This window comes from Carassius carassius, chromosome 6 (genome assembly GCF_963082965.1).
Source record: "Carassius carassius chromosome 6, fCarCar2.1, whole genome shotgun sequence".
Lineage (NCBI taxonomy): Eukaryota > Metazoa > Chordata > Actinopteri > Cypriniformes > Cyprinidae > Carassius > Carassius carassius.
The window spans coordinates 26,961,478-26,989,363 of record NC_081760.1 but is presented as its reverse complement, the minus strand read 5'-3'; the positions used below and the strand labels follow the sequence as shown (position 1 = coordinate 26,989,363).

Below are 27,886 nucleotides of genomic sequence, written 5' to 3'. Positions count from 1 at the left end.
TACTCACCATCCCTCTGGTAAAGTGATACCATAAAAGCAAGTGACAGAGCTATATGAAGAAACAGAGATAATTATATCCGCCACTTCAACATCACACCATGCATTTTCCAATGCAGTTGCAGCCCTGAGGATATTGTTCTGGTGAACTGCTTAATGCTTTGTGATATGATTTGTTTTCATGTTGAAGCTGTGTGACTTTTTATTATGCACTGCAGTTAGTATGCATCATGGCTGTATGGTTTTAGTTTACTTTAATATCAATAATAGAGAAAATAACCTGGTTTCTCTCTAAGAGTACTTAAAAAATGTTCTAGCCTTCTGGAACACCCCTCTAATATAGCTTCAATCATTCTGCTGAAATCTGCATTTTGATCTTAAAGGGTTACTCCACCCCAAAAATTAAATGTTGCCATTAATCACTTACCCCATGTCATTCCAAACCCCTAAAAGCTTCATTCATCTTCTGAACACTATTTAAGATATTTTGGATGAAAACCAGGAGGCTTGTGACTGTGTTTGTGACTGTGACTGTGTTCCGAAGACGAACGAAGCATTTACGGATTTGGAACGACATGGGGGTAAGTGATTAATGAAAATTTTTCATTTTGGAATGGAGTATCCCTTTAAAACAGACCTTGGATCTTAAATTAAAGAATCAGAATAGTTTAGCCAAAGGAGTATTTACTTACTAAATCTTCTTTGTCCCATGTGAAACATAAGGCTGCTTAAGGAATAGTTCACCCAAAAATGTTGTTTACAGAACACAAAATGAATATTTATGAAGATTAAATAAACAGCGCATATAAGTTTAGAATGACACTGAATGTAAGTAATTAATGACAGAATCTCTGGGTAAAAGATTCCTTCAATGAAAGATTCAATGCAAGCTGTTGGATTATTTCTCAGAATATGGAAAGGGCTCATTTTACAACATTAATCTCTCCTTCATGAAACAGCAACTCTGAAAACATCATGTACTGTAAAATCTAAATCAATTTTCTTTGTCTTTCTACTAGTTGGCTACACAATGAATGACCTGATCTTTGAGTGGCAAGAAAAGGGACCTGTACAGGTGGCTGAAGGTTTGACGCTTCCACAGTTCATCCTCAAGGATGATTCTGATCTAAGGAACTGCACCAAGCACTATAACACAGGTAATTTTCAAAACATGCTATATAAAAACATTTTTAATAAACTGATAAAAACTCAAAATGCTTAGCAACATGCATTATTTACATGATCCTGAATGAGAAAATTAACTTATTATTATGATTTACTACACCATAATCCAGTGGTTCTCAGCTTCGGCCCTGGAGACCCAGTGCTCTGCACATTTTGTATGTCTTTCTTATGTGACAAACTTGGGCTGCATTTACACTGCAGATCTGGATGCCCAAATTGTACTTTTTGACTGAATCGGTTTTTGTTTGTTTGTTTTTGGGGGTTTTTTGACGACACGCTTACACCTTGTATTAAAAGTGACCCATATCCAATATCTGCATTTACAGCAGGCCTAACTTGACATGGTTCAATGCATTATACAGTGATATTAAAAGCCCAAACTCTTCACACACCCTATTAACAAAGCATACTACTTTGTATAGAAAAGCATATGAGTACAGAACATGAACGCAAAGGGTTTAATTTATTGACAGAACTCATAGAAACATTTTTAATGTGATAGGCTAGTTTCATCCTTACATCAAAATCATTAATTAGTACCAATTCTTTACAACAGTAATTATGTACACAGATCAGCTGTACACATCTGCGGGTGCTAATTGGCTAGCAGTAGAACTTATGCTAAGTTAATTGGTCTAATTCTAAATTCTAATCTGCCCTTGTATAGTTTTTATCCTCATTAATACCAAATGTGTTCATCAGTGATTGTATATCAAGAGCAGGGACAAGTTTGTGTGCATTTTTAATAGAAAGTCTCCACGACAGTTAGAAATAGATTGAAGTGCTTGTCTGTACATGAGCCGCCATCACTGATAACAGTGGCAATGAGCACTTAGCATGACTTTAAAAGCACATTTCAGTGCCGGATCGCCTTTTATTTAACACAAACGGACCAAATTAATACTCTGCTAGTCAACTATAGATGTTTTATTTGTAATAGGTATATTTGTGCCACTAAATGCTTCTAAAACATATGACATCCAACTCGCACTAACATGGGAATATCGAATCTGTCTGCTTACACATCAGGCTTAAATGTATGTATCCGAATTATATCACATCTATTTACACATATAAATGAGACCTGAAACGATCTGTGAATATCGGAATCCATGTGCTTTTTTCCTGCTTACACGTTCATAGACCATATCAGATCTGTGCCACATGGGAGAAAGCACAAAACACACTGCATAGTCTTGTTCGTGGTTTTCAAGGATGTCACGCAACCTGTCCGTGTTGGCATCTGTCTATTTTGGCTAATTTCAACCATGTGACAGACAACTTTCCTCCAAAATCAAATACCGTAGAGTTTAACTGGATGTATAGTTTTTGACAAATTATTTGAATAGTGTTTTCTCCTCTTATTTTGCTGTACTAAGCAAGCACAGTGATATAGTATAATAGCATTTCATTATTTGCATTTATCATTGCTCTTCTCTACTGCACTCAACACTAACAGCCCACACATTTGGCCCATTTTTATGTCCACCAGTTGAGAATCACTAATTTACAGGAACAGAAGATGACTGCAAGTAAGGAGAAGAGAGAAAAAAGAAATCCAGGATGATGTTCTAGCAGTCTTGCTTTAATGAGATGCAAAGTTAAGGAGCCGCTTTTGTAACATGATAATTGGAAAAGCTTGTTATCGCATCTCTATGTCTCAATTATGCATCCACTGTGCACACCTGGCCTTATCATGGTTGAAACACAAACATCAAGGGTGTGAGAGAGGAAAACACTGTCAGTGAGTGTTTAAAGTCTCAGACTTACAGTTAGCTAATCTTGTGTATGATGAAAAACACTTTGGCTTAGTGGCCTTGATGCAAACACATAAATGAAATTAAAAAAAGCTGTTTCTTAACTTTGCATTTTATCTTAAATACCAACATGATATCATACAGCAAAACTGGTTAAAACACTGTCATAAGACTGTGAAAAGATTTTTAAAAGCAAACAAAATCAGGATGAGCTTTCTCCATGCCTTCAGTCAAGAACAATATCAGTGCATTGCAGAATTGTACATATCTACTGTACACGTTATCATGGCAAATGAGTCCTTAAAAGACCAAGTTCCCATTAGCTTTGTCAGATGTAATTGAATTAATTGGTCAATATACTCTTACTTAGCCTTTCATTTTTTTCTTCTTCTTGCATTTAAAAGCTGATATTATCCGTCATTTCAGTAGTTGCACATATCACAAGACACAGGCCACAAAAATTCAGTCTGAAGAGGTGTATGCTTTTATCTCCTTGTGTGTTGTGCCTCAGAGGGACTTTCTGACAGGATGAATGACAGATGCTGGTGGGTCAAGGTCAGGTTGCCTCAAACAGTTGTCCACAGCATATAAGGACAAAATGAAAGAGCGACCACCAGCCGTAAAAGACTTGAGAGTCAGGATAAATGGAAAACTGCAGGGGAAAAATAATAAAACGGAATAGAGAATGGGATGGGATGGGAGAAACGCTTAAGATTCAATGGTCTTTTTATAGACAGGAAATCTTTTGGCAGTTGTGTTCAGGACACTGTATGCTTCTATGCTTCAATATGTGCTTCTACATGTCAGTCACATCATTTCCTGGACTCCCTTCAAATTTCTCACTTAGTAATTGAATCAATATAAGCGCACAAAGGTCTATATTGATTTGAGAGTTGAGTGTCCAAATGAAGGGTAAGACAATTGCAAAGCTCCCAGCTAATATCTGTAGCTTAATATAATTTTTATTTTATTTTTTTATAGATAAAATACTTCCTGTATGTATTCAACAGGAAGCAATAATATATTTTATATGCATCCATATATATTAAATAAGCCTCTTTAGAAGAGGAAAAATGAGAAACCATTTGCTTCATATAGGGGGTGTGAGACTCACTGTGCAGGCAACATTTTTATAAAAAAAAAATATATATATATATATATATATATATATATATATATATATCTTATTTGCTATGAAATTTAGAGCTATGCACTTGCTTGAACCCATTTTCTTTCTTTCAACCCCCTGTAGAAGAAACTTCCAGAAGTTATGTCAATTTAATACTGCCCTATCTAGGCTAGCAGGATGCAAAAGTGCTAAAATGTTGACAAAATGTCCAAGCAGAGCAGACCAAATAACTTCAGGACTGAAAAAGTGATTTGGTCTCTGGCTTCAATAATTTCGCACAATATTTCTCATCAAGGCTGTAATACCTTTTTTCAGGCCCCCTTTCTGAGTAGTCCTTAGTGGAAAGAGGATCAGACCAAGGATCTCTGAGACAAAAAGCCACTCTATACTGTATAAGTGAAAATTGTGTTGCCAAGTTGTATTCTGTTACATACATTTGCAGACATTACTGTAGTAATACTACAATTTATGCACTAAAGGTATATACAGAAACAGTACAGTACATTTGCATTTTGGGGTATTGCAACTGCAGTAGGATGCTGTCTCTGCAAAACTTCTCTAGGTTACGTATGTAACCCTAGTTCCTCGAGGGAACGAGACGCTGCGTCGAACAATGCTTTGGGGAACCCGCTTAGCGTGAGCGACTCTGAATATCGTGTGTAATCAGTCCAATGGAAGAGCGTGACGTCACAGGCGGGGTGACGTAAGCGACCAGGAAGCTATAAAAGCACGTGCCACGCAGCTGGCGTCAGCTTCGAGTACCAGCAAGCGCCGGCAGGGGTGCCAGGGGTATGGCTCCGAGACGCAGCGTCTCGTTCCCTCGAGGAACTAGGGTTACAGACGTAACCTAAAGACTTTCCTCTTCAGGAACTCGAGCTGCGTCGAACAACACTTTGGGGAACGAGTACCAATGCCGCCAGACTACCAAACCCCTGCCTAGTGTGTATCCGAAGAGCACAGCTTAGGACGAGAGGACAGAAGCGCCTGGAGTGACTGGCATGTCTAGGCCATAGAATTTAACAATTAGCGCTCGAACTGGACACATACAATTTAGCTTCGCTTGGTCGGGCTCCCGAAAGGGAGGAGGACAGAAGGCCTGCAGCACTACAGGTCGTGGTGTAACAGAGGGAACCTTAGGAACATATCCCGCTCGAGGGTATATGAACACTTCGGTCATGCCAGGTGCAAACTCGAGATAAGTGGGGGCCACAGAGAGGGCCTGAAGATCTCCTACTCTCCGCAGAGAGGTGATAGCCAACAGAAAGGAGGTTTTAAGCGTAAGTTGTCTGTCTGAAATATCTTGAATGGGTTCAAACGGGGGTTTGCACATTGCCTCTAACACCACAACCAAGTCCCACGGGGGAATACGGGACCGTACTGGAGGTCTCAGCCTCAGCGCACCGCGGAGGAAACATGTAACTAGGGGGTGTCTTCCCAAAGACTGGCCATCGAGAAGGGCGTGGTAGGCCGCAATGGCCACCACCTAAACCTTCAGCGTGGAGTGGGTCAACCCTGCAGAGAGCCTGGAAACTCCAGAACTGTACCAACTGGGCAGTTTGCTGGGTCTAGCTGGCGGTCTCTGCACCATGAGGTGAAGAGTTTCCACCTCAGGGCGTAGTTTCCTCGTTGAGGGAGCTCTGGATTGGAGGAGGGTCTCAACAACCTCGGTTGAGGTCTGCGAACCATACTCGGCCCGGCCAGAACGGGGCTACTAACAACAGACCGACCCCGTACTCTCGCAAGAACTCCCGGGAGCAGAGCAATAGGGGGAAAGGCATACAGACGAAGCCTCGGCCAGGTCTGTACCATAGCGTCCAGTCCCAGAGGAGCTGGATGAACTAGAGAGAATCAAAGGGGACATTGAAATGTCTCTTGAGTCGCAAAAAGGTCTACTTGAGCCCTGCCAAATAATCTCCATATCTGCTTCACCACCTCTGGGTGAAGCCTCCATCCCCGGGCCTCGGCCCCTGCCTCGACAGTATGTCTGCTCCCATATTTAGTTTCCCAGGAATATATACTGCTCTTAATGAGAGGAGTTTGCTCTGGGACCACACCAGGATCTTGTGCGCCAGCTTGTACAAAGGGCACAAATGCAGACCTCCCTGGTGGTTGATGTAAGAGACCACCGATGTGTTGTCGATGTGCTGAAGGGGTCTCATGTACAGCAGGCCAAGAGGTATCACGTTGGACGCAGCTGCCATCAGACCCAACAATCTCTGAAATTTGTTTGACAGTAAGTGACTGGCCTTCTCTGACTCTCTCGACTGAGATGAGGATCGACTCGATACGAGCAGGGGACAATTGTGCCTGCATCGTGGTCGAATCCCATACTATGCCTAGATAGGTGGTTCTCTGAACCAGAGAAAGTACACTCTTCTTGGCGTTCAGTCTCAAACCCAGCTCCCCCCATATGTGCGAGAACGATATCTCGATGCCGAGCCGCAACCTGCTCTGACTGAGCTAAAATCAACCAATCGTCAATATAGTTGAGAATGCGGATGCCCTGCATGCGCAGGGAGACCAGAGCCACGTCTACACATTTTGTGAACGTGCGGAGTGAGAGTGCAAGGCCGAATGGAAGTACTTGGTATTGGTAAGCTTCGCCCCCGAAAGCGAACCTCAGAAACTTCCTGTGTTGTGGAAGGATGGATTTGTGGAAGTATGCATCTTTGAGATCTATTGTGACAAACCAGTCCTCGGACCTGATCTGAGCTACAACATGCTTGATTGTGAGCATTTTGAACTTCAATCTCATAACTGAACGATTTAAGACCCTCAAGCCCAGATGCCCCGAGAGAGCGACGAATGAGGAACTTATGGAACGCCGCCGCTTGTTTTCGGGCCTGATCTCCTCTCCCTCATCTAGCTCTTTAAGCAGGTCGGCTTGGTTTCCACGACCTGGCGATCTCATCATGCAGGTCGGGAAAGAATGGAAGGCCCCGGCTGGGAGGTAGCTGACTCGCGCGCAGGAAGCGTTAAACGAGCTTGCTTCGCTGCGGTTCGGTCGTTTTTTCGGCGGGCCACTCAATGCTTAGTTAGGCCACCGCGCGAGTAACCACCTCCAAGAGCTCCTCATATTGCGGCGAATTGGGTGGCGAATCCCTGTCGACAGACTCCACATCGACCTCCTCGGAGGAAGAGAGGCGGAGTGTCTATCCCTCTCCCTGGGTTGAAGGAACCGCAGAGCGTGCTTCCGACTCCAGAGATTGGGCGCCGGATCTGGCGGAAGTGGAAGGAGATAGGGACTGGCCCGTCTCCATTCCCTACACCAAATCCACTTGCGAACCCCACGAGTGCAGCCGCCGTTCTACCTCGGCAGAAGCGGGACCAGCACCGCGGGGAACGCTGGCGAAGGCCCCCTCCTCGAAGAGGGCCCTCCGGGAAAGAAGCAGCCCCGGCTGGGAGGTAGCTGACTCGCGCGCAGGAAGCGTTAATTAGAGCTTGCTTCGCTGCGGTTCGGTCGTTTTTTTCGGCGGGCCACTCAATGCTAATTAGTTAGGCCACCGCGCGAGTAACCGCCTCCAAGAGCTCCTCATATTGCGGCGAATTGGGTGGCGAATCCCTGTCAACAGACTCCACATCGACCTCCTCGGAAGGGAGGCGGAGCGTCGATCCCTCTCCCTGGGTTGAAGGAATTGCAGAGCATGCTTCCGACTCCAGAGATTGGGCGCCGGATCTGGCGAGGAAGAGGAACTAAATAGATCAATTTGACTGTCTGAATGCATTTTAGAGGTATTCAGCCATACTGACCAGTATACAATACACTAATATCTTAGCAAATTGGCCACAGGTATCTCTGCTTAACTGAAAACCTCCATACCTCTGTTACATTTATATAGTAAGAAATCAATAATTCAGTACTCAGTATTTCTCAATTCACTGACAGACCACAGATTTGTCTGTCTGTCGTTATGAAAATATACCACACTTTTTTATAGGGTGGTGTTACACATTGCAAAAAAAGATTGGGATCTTTCAGATAAACAAGTAGAATGATAATCAAACTGTCTATTATGCAAGGAAACATTTTTACTGCATGCTTTCCCTATGGAGTTATTGTATAAATTAAATGTACCTATAGGCCGTTTCCCTAATCTTATTACTCATACCACCAGTCCCCGATGACCTTGGGGTTTTTATACCAAAGGGTACAGGGGCACAATAGCTGCTAAAAATAACATTATACTTTAAACATCACAATGACGTTTTACTTGCACCATCAGTTCATTAACACTTATTTAAATGCGATCTCCCCTCTCTAGTGTGACAGAATGGACACAGGGCCTTCTGCATGATTGCTCAGACATTTCCTTCTCTTCCACACGAGACTTGCTGCTCTGTCATGTTGTTTAGCACACTCATACATTTGCTCAGAGCTCCTGAATCTTCCGTCAGTTGAGTCATGAAGGATGTGAAATAACCACATGGCACAGCTTTAGGGATGTCACAGTGGGTTTCCATGTCTGAGCTACTGCAGAACAAGCCCATCAGTAAAAAGATGGAGTATCCTTTGGTTTTCCTATGTTAATTAAGCAGTGCACTAAAAAAGTAGTCTCCTCCAGAGCTCCAAAAAATAAGGATTTCTTTTCTGCAGGTACAGGTTTCCACAAAAACATTAGGCAGCACATTAAAAATACATTGATAATAAGATATGTTGAGCAGCAAATCAACATTAGAATTAAAATGAAGGATTGTAATTTTCTGAAGGATTGTAAAATATATTATGCAATATATTTAGAGTTATGTATATTTTTTCCTGTATTTCGTATTAAATAAATAAATAACCTTCCCACCCCATACTTTTATAAATATTTAAAACAAAAATAATAAACGAATGAATGCTTTGAATGTCACTCAGTCACTTTTGTTAAAAGCACCTGGCAAATATAAATGTAGCTGAAAATTATGAAACTCATTGAGAGCTACAGTATGATTTGGGTTCTTGCACACATTTCTAATGGAACATTGTGGCTGCAACATGTTTAACTGACATTTTTACCAGTATTTCAAATCATTCACACAATTCAGCAAAACCTTATACATGTTAGTCAGCTTGATGACATTAGGATACATGTAAATCAACCAGCAACAACATTAAATGACAGAAATTAACACGTTTAAGACACAAAAACACATCTATCTATGATCAAGGAATATTCTCTTTTGGATAAAGAAATATATATATTACCACTCTGAGACCAGACTGGGCTTGTTATTATGATTACTGCTTATAATACTCCATATCAACATCAGTGTTCCCAATGCTCACTGCTTATCACAATATCATTCCATCATCCCTCTCTGTTCTTGTCATATATTTCAGTATGTCAGTATATATATATCCTCAAATCTTATTTGCTGAGAGCCTCTTCCTGGAGTGCGATATTCTACTGAAAACAGAGATCCAACCGTTTCGCCGGTTGTGTCACTCCACTTGCAGTATTTCTGTTTTTGTGTCACAGAATGTAGTTTTACGATTTTTTTTAAATGCAAGGATGTACTTCAAATATGCAGTTTGTTAAAGAAGATAAAGTTTATTTGGAAATTTTCTTTAAAGTTTTCAGAGATGTGAGATCCATGGCCCCAGCGGCCGTTCAGCACTCATGAACCCGCTGAGAGCAGCCTAACCTCAGCAAATTCTGGAATTTGCAGCTGACTCTGAAGTCTGTTTAGTGGTTAAACATGAGATATAATTTGTTTTGGGTGAATCTAACGGGCAGTCTTTGGTCTCATTAGTCTATTATTTGTTCCAGAGCAAACAGTTTTGGCTGACGGCAAAATTTTATAACTTAAATTCAATGCTACCTTTTTAGTTTTGACTGAATTGCTTAGCAGCTTTTATGATGGCTGTTGTTTTTGTTTATTAAAATTATTATTAATTTAAATTTTTTTTGTATATAAATGACAGTAGTCAAGTCAAGTCAAGTCACCTCTATTTATATAGCACTTAAAACAAAAGACATTGCGTCAAAGCAACTGAACAACATTCATTAGGAAAACAGTGTGTCGATAATGCAAAATGATAGTTAAAGGCAGTTCATCATTGAATTCAGTGATGTCATCTCTGTTCAGTTTAAATAGTGTCTGTGCATTTATTTGCAATCAAGTCAAAGATATCGCTGTAGATGAAGTGACCCCAACTAAGCAAGCCAGAGGCGTAGTATTTAATAATGGTATTTAGTATTGAGAAATGGTGTGTGTGTTCGTGATAGTGATTAGTTACATTGCTTCGACATTGGATGGCAACAAGAGACTGTCTTTGTGAGTGAGTCAGCGGTAAAGACTTTTATATTGAAAGAGACTGAAACAGGGTTGTAAACAAGAATGTTATTTTACTTTCAACACCTTCCCTGCATCCCAATATTCATGCTATCCATCCTAAATAGCATGTGAGATTAGAATAAGTATGTGCCAAAGCATAGTATATGGAAAAGTGTATGCCAAAAGTCCCCAGGTGGTCTACTATTTTAGGTAGATTTTTTAAGCGTAGATCCATGTACACTCTGGCTGTGTTCCAGTCCACTATTTTTTTTGCTCTTCACTCGCTAACTTCCCTCCATCTTGTTTACTTAGTTATACATCATTGATTACACTGCATGAGTGCCCACTGCTGGTGGAACCATATGAATGGGCTGAATTGGAACATCCTAAGCCCTTGATCACATAGAATCCATTATGGAGTTGGTTTATCGTTTACATTTTTCCCCTTATGAATTAGTTTGGTGCAGCATTCTAAATGTATATAGGTATGCTTGGGATGTTATAAATGTAAAAAAGAAATAAAAAAATAATATATTATATGTTATAGAGTTGTTTGGGGTGGGGATAAATTAAACACAATCTACGATGACATCATAGTCGTGTTGCATTGTGGTCTATAGAGTGGCCTTAAGTGTGCATAGCAGTGCAAGCAGACTCGCTCCCTCAGTCAAAATTGAGGGGTCGAGAGCATGTCCATGTAAACTTCCCTCATCCCCTCGATGAAGTGGAATGCACTTCAAAATGGCAGCGGGGACTCCCCCGAGGGTAAATGATTGTTGAAGTTTGCGAGTGCGTGTCTAAAACTGAACTGGAACACAGCCATAAATGGCTAATATTGCCCACAGACTAGGGCTGTGAATCTTTGGCAAGGCAGCGATTCGATTCGATTACGATTCATAGGTTTTCGATTCGATTCAATAACGATTTTTGCAAATTTAGAACGATTCGATTCGATTCACAATTAAATTCGATTCGATTCGATTATAACGATTCGATTCTGCATTCTTTAAGTGCATTCACGGGATTATTTAAATGCTTCTACTAAATTATTTAAATGCTTAGTCAGGGGGCAAATTACAGTAGCATTTATGGTTAGAGAACCATAGGTTAGAAAAAAAAAAAAAACCTTTTGTCCATTGTTAAATGCTAGTTTAATGATGCGACATGGCATACGTAAAAATGTATGTAAGCCAAGTTTTTAAAAAAGAACTTAAAGAGTATTATGTATAAGCTAACATTTTGTCACACCAGGGGCGTAGCCATAATTTCAGAAGTGACAGAAATGTCAAATACAATAATTTTATGTATGTAGCCTATATAATAATAATAATAATAATTATTATTATTATTATTATTATTATTATTTATTTTTTATTTTAAAGGAATTATCTTCTTTTTTTAATTACTTTTAATTAGCTGTAATAAATCAAATACACTGCTGGACAATAATCAATCATTTGTAATATATATTTTTTTCCTAATGGCAATTTTATGATTGTTTTATATACTAGGCTACATTTAATTAGCAATTATTTAAATTTTCTGCACAGAATAAGGTAGAAAGTATACTTTATAGTTTCTGTACTGTAATAAATGTCAATTAGCACTGCATCATTCATAAATTGTTTGTGGGTTTTTTTTTTTTGTTTTATCAGTTCATTCTGCTTTTATTCAGTTTAGCTGCAGATATAGCCTGGCACGTCTATGAGAGCGAGATCGCTTCTCTTTCAGTGTGAAAACGTCTTCATCTCTATTTAACTTTTCCTCTCCATCAGCAAATGATTCTGAGAGAAAACGCGCCAGATGTCTGTTTGCTAATGAAACAAACGCTACTTTCATGCATATTATCAGATAAATCTCGCACTCTTATTTCAAGGTCGCTGTTAATGCTGTGGTTAATTTTAAAAGTTTCCTTTGTATATTCAGTTCATCCACATTGTTTAAAAACATTTATCATTTAATGGATCTGTGCGTATGATTTAGACACTTACATTTCTGCTCCGTCCATGCAATAAATACAGCTGTCGACGGCTCCGGTAACTCCGTCGGTAAGATGCAGAGAGCCATTGACAAACTACAGAAAAGTAAAACTACTTCACGTTAGCATTACTGGACACGAGTCCTATAGATCACACGTCAGCTGCGTCAGAGACGAACGGAGCACGAGCGCAATCCTGTGAGAGTCTCAGGCGGTAAACAGTGGAGCCCGTGAAGGACAGATTAGAGGCACGATTCGCTAACAGTCTTCAAGGTCTCCATTAATTTGTGCGTGTAGTAATTTAATGTGTATATATTTTGAAAGCATTGAATCACTATAGAAATCGTGATTCATTCGATTCTAAGCATTTTGAATCGATTACTGTCCAAGATCGGCGATTCATGTTTCAAGATCGATGCATATGAATCGACAGGGTTTGTAATCGATGCATTGAGAAAACGAGTGAATCGTTACACCCCTACCACAGACATGTTACTCATATAGTTTTGAATGGGGGAAAAATGCAACTCTCAATATGGCTGCTCTATTGAGGGACTCATCTGTGTAAAAGAGCCAATTTTTATTAGATAAAGTCATTGATTGTGTCACTGCTGCTGCCGTTAGAAGTTCTGCTTGCTATAGAAACAGTCAAGGTTCTGAGACATACGCTAAGGATTGCACATGCTAGATACTGGCATGTCTAGCCTAAAAAAAAAAAAAAACTTTTTTAACACTATTGGAGCGTTAGAAACAACATTTATGAGACAATTGTTGTCAGATTTCATTGGTGGTGATTTCAGAATGAAATTTAATCGTAAGCTTGGCAAACAGTTTTGGAGAATTTGATGTTTCCCCATTCAAAGAGATAGGAACTACACTTGCATGCTCAAGAGGGGTTTAAAGATGGCTGCAGAGTGACATGACTGGTCTTAAAGGGACTTTGCCACAATTCATTGTGCTTTAGTGAAGCATTTAGTTCAGAACTACAATCATGAATAAAAAGTAATATTCTACATCATACACATAGCTTTTATTACAGTAATACAATAGGCTTTCAATGAAGCAACTCTATGCTTCTTCGTTAGTTATAAAGTGATGTTTTCGAATTAGTAACGGAGGCTTGGGCTCAGCTGTTAAACTGTCAATTTGAGATTTGGATTTGATGCAGAAGGAAGAAGCATAAACATTTTTTAAAGACACCCTGTTGTTATTTCTTATGCATTTAAACACTTGTCCCATTCAACTGTTGTATAAACACAATATCATACTGGTTGCAGTGCGATATGGCTGTATATTGTCAAGCTCTGTCCTATGGCTGAATTGCAACCGTTCTGATATTCAGCCATAGCGCACTGCTATATATATATATATATATATATATATATATATATATATATATATATATATATATATATATATATATATATATATATATATATATATATATATATATATATATATCGGCTCAGAAACTGGGGAGGTAAATTGAATACATTATTCTACATGAGTCTGAAATCAACTGTGTTATCCCAGGATGAATTATCCTGCTGTGTTGTTTCCTGAGCCTGGAGCACATCCCACTTGTGCAATGTAGGTGCTGTCAGGCTCCATAATGTCTCCTTGTTTTTGTTCTTTTCACTTTCTTCTTCCTCCTGTTGTGGTTTCTCTCACCTCTCTCACTTAGTCTCTCAGGGGTTTTATTCTCGGGTCACCTCAACACAGCGGTGACAGCTCCAACCATTCAAACTCCAGAGGAGACTATAAATGTGTGTTTGTGTTAGTGTGTGTATGTTTGAGAGCGAGTAGGTTACATTCCAGAGGGAGCATTTTTGTGTCAAACACACTCCTTAAAAACTACTGTACTTGTTTAGGCACATATAAAATATTACATTTATGTAGTTTTAATTAAGCATTCATTATGTGCCTCGATATAAATATTTTATTTAGGTTTACAGATTTATTTATTGAGTTTAAGTCTATTTTCCCCAAATGTACTCCAGCTAGTAGGGCAGTGTGGAATAATACCAATAAAAAAAAATCTCCCAGGGACTTTGGAACAAAAGATACAGAAATAGTGAAAGCTGTCTCCCTGCTTTTCAGGAAAGACAAGCCTCGCAGAAATATGTTTTGGGAGAGGAAATGCTTAGTAGCAGAGAACAAAAAGACAGATTGCAGCTGAAAGCTCTCAGACCTTTTAAGTAGGTCCTCTCTTCCTTTCATGCGGATTTTGTATATAAACGTAACAGTCTGTAACAGCTCTCTAAAATCGTTCACAATCCACATATGAAACAAATATCTACTTTTAAATTTAAATTAGCACACTTTCAGTTTGTGGCATTATGGTTTTGCAATGTTAGACAAATGTACATGTTTAATAACACATTATTTTCTGACTAAATCAGGTATTTGTGATCCTTCACAACATTGTTAGTACTGTAGCATCATTCAATAACAACCTTCAGTAACATCGTTATATATAAAAAAAGGTAACTTTGAAATTAATTGGTTTTATTCCAGTCTAAATTATGAACATCTCTGAATCAACCAAAATACTTAAACAAAATAATTTATACCAACATAAAGCTCAGGTTATTAATGTAACCTTAGTTCCTAGAGATTGGTTTACTGACACTTTTGGGAAAACTCGTTCGTGATCGTGTAGCTCCCATTGCATTGCTGATGCTTTTGGGGAATGAATCCAGTGACACTGTGCTATAAGCAAGTGTACAACAAAGCCGTTTTGCGAGCCCAGCCCCGGAGCACTTTTACTGAGGGCCCCTGTAAGCATGAGCCAATAATGAGACCCAAGCCATTTAGGCTGAGGACTACATAACTTATAAGGGGATTAGGTAGAATTACGTGGACAAAATCCATGCCTGTAGGGCAGGGATGTCCACCGGGGAAGGTAGACGGCGATGACCAGCCAGCGGACATACAAATGTCACCAATAAAAATTTGCTGGACCAAACCCAGGAGGAGGCCATTCCTCAGTCGGAGTGGGCCCTCACACTTATAGGGCACTGCAAGCCAGCGTAAGCCAAGGCTAAAGCATCTACCATCCAGTGTGTCTCTGCTTTGTTACTGGCAGCATTTTAGACCGGCCTCCAAAGCACAAAAAGGGCTGCTCTGAGTGCCTAAACAAACCAGAGCGTTCAACATACACTCTAAGATCCTGAACCAGGCAGAGTGGATTGGGACCCTGCTCACCATCTGAATGGAGAAGCGCCAGAAGTGTGATGAGTTGTGGTCTAAACAGAGTGGAGGCACATAGCCGTGTCTTGGTTTGAGGATGAGTCTACAGTCGTTAGACCCAAAACAGGATTAGCCAGCGATGAGAGAATGATTCGCTGCGATTGCTGCCACATACACTTAGAGCGTGGAAGGAGTGTGCCCCTTATCCAGCAGCTCTTGTAGGAAGCTAGCACGTGGGACATGTCACAAGAGGATCAGTCCTCGCTCCGTGCAGCACACCAGTCAGAGAAGACTGACCATTTATGGGCATAGATATGTATCTAGACTGAGCTATTGCTTTCAAAATGATATTAGTTACACTCGTGGAGAGCTGCAAAGACTCCCGTCGAGGGGTCAAACATGAAGGTTCCACAGCTCATTTCCTTCTAAGGCGGTGAGCAGCAGGCTGAGCTTCTTTCTTCTTTGGCTTCTTGTTTGTATTGTCGACAAGGATGATCTTCGTCACTGAAGGAGAAAAATTCTGAGAAAAATGTGCTCAAAGTCAACTTTTATAGAGGTTGGCTTCTCCCCTTTTGGCAGGATGAAGCACCTTGCAGCTACACAAACATGAAAAAATCAGGCTTCAGTATCGGAGTAAACAGGAGTTTCCCCAAAAGTGTCAGCATCACAATGGGAGAGACCGTTCAAAAGGGAGCTAACTTTTATAGGTTAATTCAGGTAGAAATGTGTCTTTAAGGAAACACTTGCAGGTTACCACTTTTTACAGTGTTACTTTCTCCAAGATACCTTTATATTAATATGAGTCAAATAACTTTACTAACTCAATCCCTTGATTTGCTAAATTGTGCACACGATTTATAAATCGAGAGAACGAACTAGTAAATTTTGCACATGATTTAGCAAATTAATGGAACGAATTAGCAAATCGAGGGAATGAAATAGTAACCGTGTCCATGTTTTAGTACATCGAAAATTTAGCTTTTTCATTTGCCATCACAACAAAAAAGTACTTTTTAAAATATATTCAAATAGAAAACAGTTTCAAAATGCATCAGTGGTCCTACTAAAACCACAAAATAACCAAACCTACCAGGTCTTAGTAGCTTAAATCCTCATCTATAACTTCATATGTCCTTTGTCCACTTTTCTTTCTGTTAGGCAAGTTCACATGCATCGAGGTACGTTTTCACCTGGAAAGACAGATGGGCTACTACCTGATCCAGATGTACATTCCCAGTCTGCTCATCGTTATCCTGTCCTGGGTCTCCTTCTGGATTAACATGGATGCCGCTCCTGCCCGTGTCGCCCTGGGAATCACCACAGTGCTCACAATGACAACTCAGAGCTCTGGATCCAGGACATCCTTACCTAAGGTCAGAGTGCATGCAGTATTAAAACAAGTCTCTTTTTCACATTTGTAAAAAAAGGATCCTGCATCACTGGTCCGTATTGGGGTATAAGTTCTACTAGCACTTCTACACATCTCTATTTCTGCCATTCATTCTCAGTTATCATTTATAAATGCAGCCCAGAGTGGAATGTGCAAATTGTATCCATGTATGAAAGCAGGCATTCTATGTGTATTGCATATTAAAAATGCGCATAAATGCAACATTCAGTTATGCAACACAATTACACATCCAGAAAATAGGTCTTTTTACAAGGCAGAGAATTATATCTGATTCATAGTGGTGATAAGGACAATATCCAGACGGATCCCTATGCTGTTCAATAATAAAATGACTGGGCTGTTATGTAGGCTTTAATGAAAAGGCAAAGGCTAACTAAGGTATATGAGATCATATGTGTTTGTGTCTATCTGTCATGCAGGTGTCTTACGTGAAGGCTATTGATATCTGGATGGCGGTGTGCTTGTTATTTGTCTTTTCTGCCCTATTGGAGTATGCTGCAGTCAACTTTGTTTCACGGCAACACAAAGAACTCTTACGATTCCGACGGAAAAGAAAGAAGTCCGGCAAGGTATGGACTGAATCCTCATTATGAAAGATAAATTGCATCCCTGTGTTTTGTCACACACTTGTGTTGACACAGAAGAGTCAGGCTCAAATGTTAACAAATTTGTCTGTTACCCATCAAAGTCATGAAAGGTAAAGAAAGTTTTTAAACAAGTTTATATAAATGCTGATGCATGCCAAGTGAAGCAAGTAATTGTAGTGCTTTGAAAAACATGACTGTGAGTGTGATATTGCTAATAGGCATGGCCATAACCAGGGTTTGAAAATTGGTCTGGGGTGGGGTTAAGAATTGTGCTATTATAACCCCTACAAATACAACTAATTATATTCACTAACACTTTAAAAAGACTGACATGTAGATGATTGTGAAAGATATTTTCTGTTTTTTGGAGGGATGAACACTTTAAATTACACCATATTTATTTTATCAATATTTGTTAATACTTTACTATGAAGGTTAGGGGTGGATAGTTTTATCAGTTTATTATTCATTATTCAACTATGCATTTTACTGTTGTAGTTTTTATTAATAACCATTGCTATGATAACTTTGTCTAGTGCTCTTATGAATGTTTCTAGCTTGACTTTGTGAAAATTTAATTACTATACTTAACGAAATAGGATAGAGTTTGCATATTTCATTTCACTTTTTTGATTACTGTCAGTTTAAGTGCTGGCAATGCTGTCTTGCCAGATATTGCTACAAAAGCAAATAAAAATAGAAAAACAAATACAAATAAAAATTAGTTAAAATCTTTTGAAAATAAGATAAAGATATTGCTAACCCGAAACAGCAACTTCCTAAAGCGTCAAATTAAGTAGAAAAGATATGTTCAAAGATGCTTAATAAATGTATCTGGTCTGCACCGTCACTCACAACTCTCTCAAGCCCCACTTACTTCACCAGCTTCGGCAGCAATCATTTTCATACCACAGATGTTAAACATTCTTGCAAAGTGTCTGTGAAAGAAAATAATTATTTTTAATGCCAGGATAGAACTGTGATTCTCGGTTTTGAATTAACTGATTAAATAAATTATTCAATGACTCACTCCTATAGACAGCCACTTGTTTCATTTCTGAATGAATCACTGTTTTTAAACGTTTCAATTAAATTATTTTTCAATGATTCACTTTTAAAGACAGCCACTCGATTGTCTGGAATGTGCAAACAAAGATTAGCATTTGTTTGGAATCGCAGATATTTAGGGTTTAAAGCTAAATACAATTCTCTAAAATATCAGAAACAGACAAATTATTTGTCAATTTCAATTAATGGTAATAAAAGATAACTTTATGCCAAATTACTTCATAAGCAGATAATCTGTGACACGTTATCATATAATCACCATAACATATTTTTTTATCATGTCAGTAATAAAATATTAAAAAAGGCGATAAAAGGTAAATAAAATAAAAATAATAATAACAATAAAGACAATTAAATATTCTAGCACCTTTAAAAGAGAAAACAGTCGCATATTTAACTGGTTAGTATAACTTCTGAAAAGAGAATCCAATAACATTCACACAGCACTAAAACAAAAAGTGAATTTAAAAATCCTTAGGGAAGAAGTTTACCCTGAATGAGGGGAAACTGTCACTGCAGTTGGAGTTGACAGTAAGTGAATCGGATGATTGGGAAACTGACAGAGTTTCTGCACCTTTTTGACTCTGCTCAGATAGATTCTAAACACAAAGACAAACTGATTGAATGTGCATGTTTTGGCAGGCATTTTTTGAGTTGATGTGATGCTAGGAGCTATGGTGTTAAGTTTGAAAAACTGGTAAAGTTATAGAATTAACACACTTGTGATTTTTAATGATTGTAAAAATTGACATTTAAATCTATCAATTAGAGACACATTTATTTACATTGGGATTACACAAACCACCACATTGTTAGTCTTACACTTATACAACACTGGCTCCTAGAGGATAGAAGTAGTCAGTGCGTCCTTATGGCATACCCAGCTAACCAAACATATTTCAAACTTATATTTGAATGCCACTTATTGTTTAATATTTATTTATTGATTTATTTACATTGCATGATATACTGCATGTGGAAAGCCTTTATTATATTAGTTTGCATGCTTTGTGTTTTTCTCTCTTCGATCCCCCTGCTGTGCTGAAAGACTTTTGATCAAACATTTGATGAGGAGCATACCCAGTCATTGCATCGTATCAATGGCCTACGCAGTGCCGAGCCAGTTTACGGATCAATGGTCCAACTCAACGAATTCAATGAGAGGGTAAAGAGAGAGCACAGCACTTCATCTCGGTCCATGCATGCCTTTGACCGATGAGTTCATTATACAGTCACTCCCCTTCCCTATCATGTATCTATGTTCATTCAGGTCCAGCTCTCATGAAACAGTATGTCTCACTATTTTACCATTCAGATAAGTAGTTATAATGTCAAGATTAAAATAGCAATTTGAGTATTTTATAAATCATATGACTATGGATTCACATGATACAACTGTAATATGGTTGTTTTCATTTTTAGAACCTTACATTACAGTAAGCTTCAGTTTTTTAAAATTAGGTATAATGAAAGCTTTTGTGTAATTTAATGTCTAGATACCATATGCTACTAAATTTTGGTGTATAAATTTCACATACATATACTATAAACAAACATAAATTAACAATAAACAAAAGTGTGTATGTATGAATGTGTTTATATATGTGTAGGGGTGTAACGGTACACAAAAATGGCAGTTTCAGTACGTACCTGGTTTTTGACGACACCTTCAGTATGGTTTCAGTACTTCAGAAAATCAGCTCCTACATCAGCAGTATCATAAGCATGCATCATGGTACTTTGAAGGATCATATAACACTGAAGACTGCAACAATGCCTGCTAAAAAATCAGCTTTATCACAGGAATTAATACATAAAATGTATAAAAAATACATATTTCTGTTTTTGTTGTGTTTTTGATCAAATAAATGCAGCCTTGATTAGCATAAGAGACTTCTTTAGGAATTCTAAAAAGAAAAAAAAAACCTTACCATGAAATTTACCAATGAGGACCACAGAATGACCACAAATTAATAGACTAATTAATTTAAATGTACAGTATATTTGACAGGTGATATTTATACTCAAGATAAATTACATATCTTTTGATTCATATGATCTTGTTGCAATCAATTAATGCTCCAGTTACTAATGCAACCTTGGTTCCCTGAGATAAGGGAATGCATGTTGCATCGACACGCTTATGAGGAAACTACTGTTAACTCTACTGAAGCCTGATTTGTTCATGTTTGTGTAGCTGCATGAACCAATGGTGCTTCAACCTGCCAAAAGAGGAGGAGCCGACCTCTAAATAATTTGGTTCTAGTTTCATCAGAATCTTTTGACTGAAATGACATTCATTGATTCATGTACAGCCTTATAGCACAGCAGCTTATGTAACACTCATTCCCTTATCTCTGGGAACCAAGGTTATGTTAGTTTCCTTTCAAATGGTTTCTCCCGTTGCATTGACACACTTTTGGGGAAAACACCAATAACGCCATGCTATAAGCAAGTACAGAACGAAGCTGCTCGAGCCCAGCCCCGGAGTACTCATACTGAGGGTGCTCCTGTAAGCACGATCCAATAATGAGGACAAGACGGATTCAATCTTTGCAAAACAAAATGTTTTCACATTTTTGTTACCTATTTTGGTTAGCAGGGCAGTATTTAGGCAGAAACACCCCATACGTAATTTAAAATGTTAGGTGCATTATAAAACTTAAACAAATTGCTAACATTGTAATTCATTGTTAAAATTATTATCTTAAATCCCACAGTTTCCTAAAAGGAAGTAACAGGTTCTGTGAATGTAGGAGTACTAGAGTCTTGATTCCTTCTCTTTCTGTATCCTTTCCTTTTTCTAAGGAGGAGGATGTGCAGGAGAGCCGGTTGAGCATCACGCCCAGTTCAGGGAAAGACGGAGCCGTGCCCAAAGCTGCTAATAATGCGGCCACAACAACCTCTATCCCAGCCCTTACTGCCGGCAAGAGTCATGAGGAGATGAGAAAACTCTTCATCGACCGAGCCAAGAAGATTGACACTGTGTCCCGTGCCGGATTCCCACTGGCCTTCCTGTTTTTCAATATTTTCTATTGGGTTCTTTACAAAATCCTTCGCCACGAGGACGTGCACAAGCCATAGATGGAACATAGAGTGTTGCACCTTGGGAGGTACGGTAGTAACACAGCAAAGCTTCATCAATGAACTCTGATGTTTCCTGCCAAGGCCATGCTAAAATGACTATGAAAAACTGTGATGTCAAGGACCGGTGGTTTATTTCAATTGGGTTTTTTTTGTGTTGTACACCCATACATGGACACTGCGCTCACTATGCAATGGATAGGCATCCGTAGGGCCTCTGACACACCTGTCCCATAACTATAACAAAAGTGGTCAGCACTTCCACACACCTGTTTAACACAGAAGCACAGTCCGATACTGACTACAGCCCCTTGACAGATATGTGTTTCTAGCACTGGTTTTGTCAACTCTGTTGTCTTACAGCTTTACTGCCAATGTTCTGTGTTGTATTTTTGATATACAGCTATTGAAAAAATGGCAAGAGTGCAAGAGCAGAAATGTATATTATACAGATATCCAAACACAAACTACTATTGTTGATTATTTTATAAAGAAGTGTTGAATAGTTTTTATTAGCATTTTGGTCAGTGTAATGTATACTCAATCATTTTACACCAACCTGATTTATGACCAGCTCTAGAAACCAGCATCCAGGCCAAAATCATTCTGAGCTTAAACTCTAGAATGACTCTGAACCAGCAACAAACAATATTCTGTTTACAGCAAGCCTATGAAAACCTTAAAATTAACTGCTTCAAGGAAACACATTTTGAAAACATTAATAGGTAGTGTACTGTCATTAACCATTAATAAATTGAAACAATCCTTCAAGTCCAATTCAAGTTTTTCTTAAACAAAAGCATTATTTTTTGAAAACCATTTCCAGTCACTTCAAACTAATGGTGCCACCACAAAATAATGCGGCTGGGAGTGAATTTGATGAATAGAATGAATAGAGAAAATAATTCAAGGAGGGCTTGTTAGGACAATGTTGAAGTGAGACAAGTCCTCATACAAAAAATAAAAATAAAAGTAATGCTAAATTGTAAATGAGACTTTTAAAATGTCTCATAATTAAGAACATAATTTGAGTGGTTTTAAACTAAGCCAACTGCATGTATGGTAAAGAATTCTGAATATAATTTTTTTAATTATACTAAAAGAGAACAAAATGTAATTCTGACTTTCCCAGGCGGGGTATTGCAAATGCAAAAACATTGTATTGAAATATAATCACTAAAACTTTCTTAAACCTCTCCCAACATCAACATTTGTAATTCATTCTGTACAAACATTATTAAATGTTATGCATGAATTCAAGTCTATTGTTCACCGTTTTCAATGTGAATTGGCCAGGAGTCATCATTTTCTCGCTGCTATTAAAAGAGGCTATGTAGGTGACATGCTCCTCTGTATACATCTGTAAATACTTCTGCCACACTTTACAATGTCCGTGTTACACAAGTACACTGGGGCGCTGTAAAGGGGGGGTAAACGATGACGATTCTCGGGGCCCATGACTAAGAGGGGGCCCAGAAAAGCCCCCAATAAAATTGTGGTGCTAAAAAAAAATATTTGATAGTAAAAATTATTAACTTTAAATTATTCTGTTTACTGTTTCCTGGTGTCAAAAAAATGTATTTGTTTAGGAAACACAAACGTCCGTGGGCCCCTCTCCCCCTCTCGATTATCATAAAATGGTTCAGTCCGCCCAAATTGTATCTAGTAACCAAGGCAACACAAACAGCTTGGCAGATTCAACTTGACAGAAGAGGATGTGAAAATGCCTCAAAAATCTGGAAGTCAAAAACGGAAAGAGAAAAAAATAAGAGAAGTGAAAGAGGCAAAGGGTCGACAGTATGTTACCCAATATTTCACAAGAAAAGGTGGGTTTGTAAGTAGGCCTAAATTGTTAGTGGACCGCCCATGACAATGATCGTAGCCTACGGCACTTTTCTGTGCGTACGCACGCTTTGTACATGAGGCCCTAGGTCTCTACGGTAGCATTTTTCGACAAGTTAGCACGTTTCGATAGAGTAGGGTGCAGCGGGTGCACGGCTTTGCCTCACATGCAGCCGGTGTTGGCGTCTTTGTACGAGGCTCGGCCCACTTTCAGCACCCTGCTGCGGTCCACGTTGTTGCACCTGTCTTGCAAGCAGTCTAACTTCATGAACTCTGATAAAAATCCTCTGCCAGCTACTGTACAAACTACTATCAGCTGTTTGTGAGGTTTCAGTGCATCTCTTGAAGATGATGTGGAGTTGTATAACTACAATGTCCCCTATATTGTCAAATACAGCATGATTCATCTCTGCCAACCATCTTCACATAATACTTTCACATTATCTGATCCAGACTGTCGGCAAAACTTAATTTAAACAGCGCAAAATGACTGCCTGTGGACGTATAAAATAAATATTTAAACTAGTTTTAATGAAAATTCATGTAGTTTTATGAAAAGTCAGGGAGCAGCAAGGCTTTGTGATTTATTTAGACAAAGTTATTGACTATGCAAATTTCAAAACGGTCAAAATGATGCCTTGTTTATTCTAGTGTTAAAGATAATTACCATAAGTTTAAATGTTGTGGTTAAAATGACTGCTGGTCGTCGTTCTAGTGTTAAAAGTGCATGATAAGGGAACTCAATTTTCTCCCCATGTTAGGTCAAGAAAACGCTGGAAAAAATAACAATACACAGTTTTAGTTAAACATTCAATGCAGTCAAACCCACTTTGTCAAAATCATGCCTCATTCCAAACAGAGTCAAATGAACCAGCAGCAGCAACTGGTCCGGCTGTCTCCCAACCCCTAACTCCAGCATCCCCTGAATCAGCCTCTGCGCTCCCACATGAAGAAGAAGGTGAGCGGCTATTAATATTGGTTTAATGGCAACACATTAATGTCTGAAAGTGATACACACAAAATATAAGAGGCATCTGTAGAGTGGAAAAGATTGGCTATAGGAAATGCTATATACTTTGTCAGTTCCAGGACCCTCTTCCTGTTTGTCAGGGAGAACTGAGGAAGTGGAGGAAGAGATGGAAGAGGGTACAGATGCAAGTGAGAGACAGATGGCAGAGAGTGAAGATGGAGATGAGAATTCAGATGCCGAGGATGGACTGAATGTTGAGGGATTTGAAAGGGAAGAAAATATTGTGACAAACGACCCTGGTTTGTGGCCAGCAGTTTGTACTGATCAGGATAGGGAGGACATAGTCAGAAAATTGGCTGTGACCATAAGAGAAAAGAAAGTGGAAATGCCATGCGATTCAGGGGGGAAGCCATTCCCTGAATACTTGAATTATACAAAGTCAGCCAATAAGAGAGAAAAAATTAAGAGAGACTGGCTTACTTTTAGTCAAAGCAATCAGTCACTATATTGCATACCATGTGTGCTTTTCTCCAATATACAGAAAAAGCCTTCCTGTAGTGCACTGGCCAGTCAAAATGGGTTTAAAATGTGTCATGTGAAGTGGCGTCACATGTACAATAAACTCCCAATCCATGAGAGGAGTGATGCACACAGAGACTGCTACTTAAGATGGAAAAATCTGCAAAGATCTGTTTTACAAGATAAAGGTATAGACTCTCTGTTAAACAGGGAGTTCCAAACAGAAATTGAGAAAAATAGGGCCATCCTGGAGAGACTGTTAGATGTTACCCTACATCTGGCCTCAAGAAACCTGCCTTTCAGAGGCAAATCAAGCGACTTAGATGACGTTCATAATGGCAATTTCCTAGGCACACTGGAGCTTTTGTCACATTATGATCCTCTGCTGAAAGAGCACTTTCAAAAAATCAGGGACAACAAACAAAAACAAAAAGAAGGAAAACAAACCAGGCTAACACATTATCTTAGCTCTGAAAGTCAAAATGAGTTCATCAATTTATGTGGCAGACGAGTTCTGAAAAGAATTCTACAGGAAAGGGAGGATGCCATCTATTATGCAGTCATCGCCGATGCCACACCAGACATTTCCCATACAGAGCAAAACGTGGTGGTACTACGGTATGTCAAATATGACAAAGAAAAAGACGAGTGGGAGATCACTGAGAGGTTCCTTGAATTCAAGGATTTTTACAAAAAGACAGGGAGTGAGATAGCAAAGATGATTGAGTCTGTTCTTTGTGAGCATGGGATTGACATCAGTGATTGCAGAGGACAGGGATATGACAATGGGGCAAATATGTCAGGGAAGGTAAAGGGAGTCCAAGCTGAAATACTGAGGAAAAACAAGCTAGCTACTTATTCACCTTGTGCCTCTCATACATTAAATCTTGTCGGCGTACATGCTGCACAATCAAGTCCAGATGTATCCACCTTTTTTGGCTGCATAAACCGCCTGTACACATTTGTAAGTAGTAGCCCAGAGCGCTGGGCAATCTACAAAGAGCAAACAGGTTGCTCATTGCATCAGCTATCTGATACCCGCTGGAGTGCAAGGATTGAGGCTGTTAAACCTGTGGCAAAGCACCTACCTTCTGTCATTAATGCACTTGATAGCATACTAATGACTTGCAGTCTCACCAATGAAGCAAGTTTAGATGCTAATGGTCTCAGAAAATACTTCATGTCATTTGATGCTATTCTTCTTCTCACCATCTGGCTGAAAGTACTGCAAAGCATTGATGACAGGAATGTTATTCTCCAGTCAGGGAAAATCTCACTTGACATAGAGGCAGCCAATATCAGAGCCTTGACAGAAGAGATGCAGTCTCTGAGAGATGCATGAGGGTCTCTCCTAGCTGAGGCAAAGTTGATAGCTAGAGAAGCTCATGTTACTCCTCAGTTAAGCAAGGAGTGCAGTCGCAAGAAGAAAAGAAAGAGATTCCATGATGAAACCTGTGAAGAGGAGACAACTCAGGAAGATTCAGAAACAGAGTTTCGGAATACTGTGTTTTACACTGCTATGGATAGTATCATCAGTGACTTAGACACTAGGTTCCAGAGAATTGCTGATATTGTGAACGAGTTTTATGCGGTTCTGAAAGTTGGGCAGATTAGTGAGGACAAAATCTCTTCTGTGTGCCAACCACTGATCACTAAGTATTCCAGTGATCTAACTCCTGATTTTGAAAATCAAGTAAGACACCTAAACCGTGTATATGCTTCCAACTTCCCCCCTAACCTGTCACCTCTTGAACTCCTAAATGCTATTTGTAAGCTGCAGCTGCAAAGCATCTTTGGAGAAGTGTGCATTGCTTTGCGTTTATTTAGCACACTGCCAGTGACTGTTGCTGGTGGGGAGAGGGCATTCAGCAAATTAAAACTGATAAAAAACTACTTGAGGTCTACAATGTCTCAAGAAAGGCTTTGCAGTCTTGCTATGCTTTCGATTGAGAGCGAGTTGGCTAGAGAGCTCGACTTCAAAGATCTGATTAATGATTTTGCAGCTGAAAAGGTCAGACGTTGGACTTTTGTTTAGAAATGTTGAGCAAGTACAAGAGATTAGAAATGATGTGGAAAGAGTAACTCAGACTCATCTATGTTATACCTTGGCCATTCTTTGATATAGTATATTATGCAAGTTCTGCTTAAATTATTAGAAATTGTATATGGCATTTTGTTTTATGGTGGTGTTTTCTTGCTGAGATTTTTTTTTCACCACAGATTGTAATTCCTGTTTATTTTAAATTGAAGAGTTTTTTTTTTAAATTTCAGTATCAGTGTTGAAGCAAATAAATATAAATACATTTCATTGTATTAAGAGTGCTCAGTATTTCCGTTACATTTAAACTGTCATGTTAAAAATATTAGGTTAGATTAGATTAACTTTATTGTCATTGCCAGTGTACAGTACAATATGGACAGTACATTCATACAAATATAAATATATGTGAATACACTATATGACACATGTACAGCTATGCACAGTATATACATTATACAGTACTATAGTAGTGCAGTATTACAGAGGACAAATTACGGGTGTGGACATGGGATGGAGTTCAATTGTCTGATTGACTTAAATATATGAGAATGATAGTCAAAATACCATAAAAGCGCATGATTTTATGTAAATTAATATGAAAAAACTCTCAGCTGTGTTGGGGGCCCTGTCAAGATTCTTTTCATGGGGCCCAAAATCCTTAGCAGCGCCCCTGCAAGTACATACTGCTAATGGAACAGTTATAATAGCCTACTGTGTCTAAAAAATACAAAAAAATATTTTACCTTTGTGTTTATTTAATATGGTCAGTAACCATTTAACATAAACGCTGTAATGTAAAGTTATTTTCATATGTTTACTGATGAGCCCTCTGAGAAAGACGGAAAAATAAATGTTTATAAAAGCA

At 38.9% G+C, this 27,886-nt stretch overlaps 1 protein-coding gene and 1 long non-coding RNA gene across 3 annotated transcripts in view; both read left to right on the top strand.

Annotated features, from left to right (window-relative positions):
- The window catches only part of LOC132142561 (glycine receptor subunit alpha-3-like), a 79,792-nt gene extending 58,075 nt beyond the window's left edge, over positions 1–21,717 (top strand). Inside the window, exons 6-10 of one of the 2 annotated variants that reach the window (XM_059552518.1) lie at positions 1,017–1,154; positions 16,658–16,872; positions 17,330–17,479; positions 19,641–19,730; positions 21,374–21,717. In XM_059552518.1, coding sequence (XP_059408501.1) covers positions 1,017–1,154; positions 16,658–16,872; positions 17,330–17,479; positions 19,641–19,730; positions 21,374–21,649 — 869 coding nt within the window. In that variant the 3' untranslated portion in view covers positions 21,650–21,717. The remainder of the gene's footprint in view (positions 1–1,016; positions 1,155–16,657; positions 16,873–17,329; positions 17,480–19,640; positions 19,731–21,373) is intronic. The other variant, XM_059552519.1, reaches the window with a different exon arrangement.
- Positions 21,718–22,834: 1,117 nt separating this feature from the next.
- LOC132141953 (uncharacterized) lies at positions 22,835–27,886 on the top strand. Its single transcript, XR_009433976.1, has 2 exons — positions 22,835–23,042; positions 27,687–27,886. It is a non-coding gene; the product is annotated as an uncharacterized LOC132141953 (long non-coding RNA).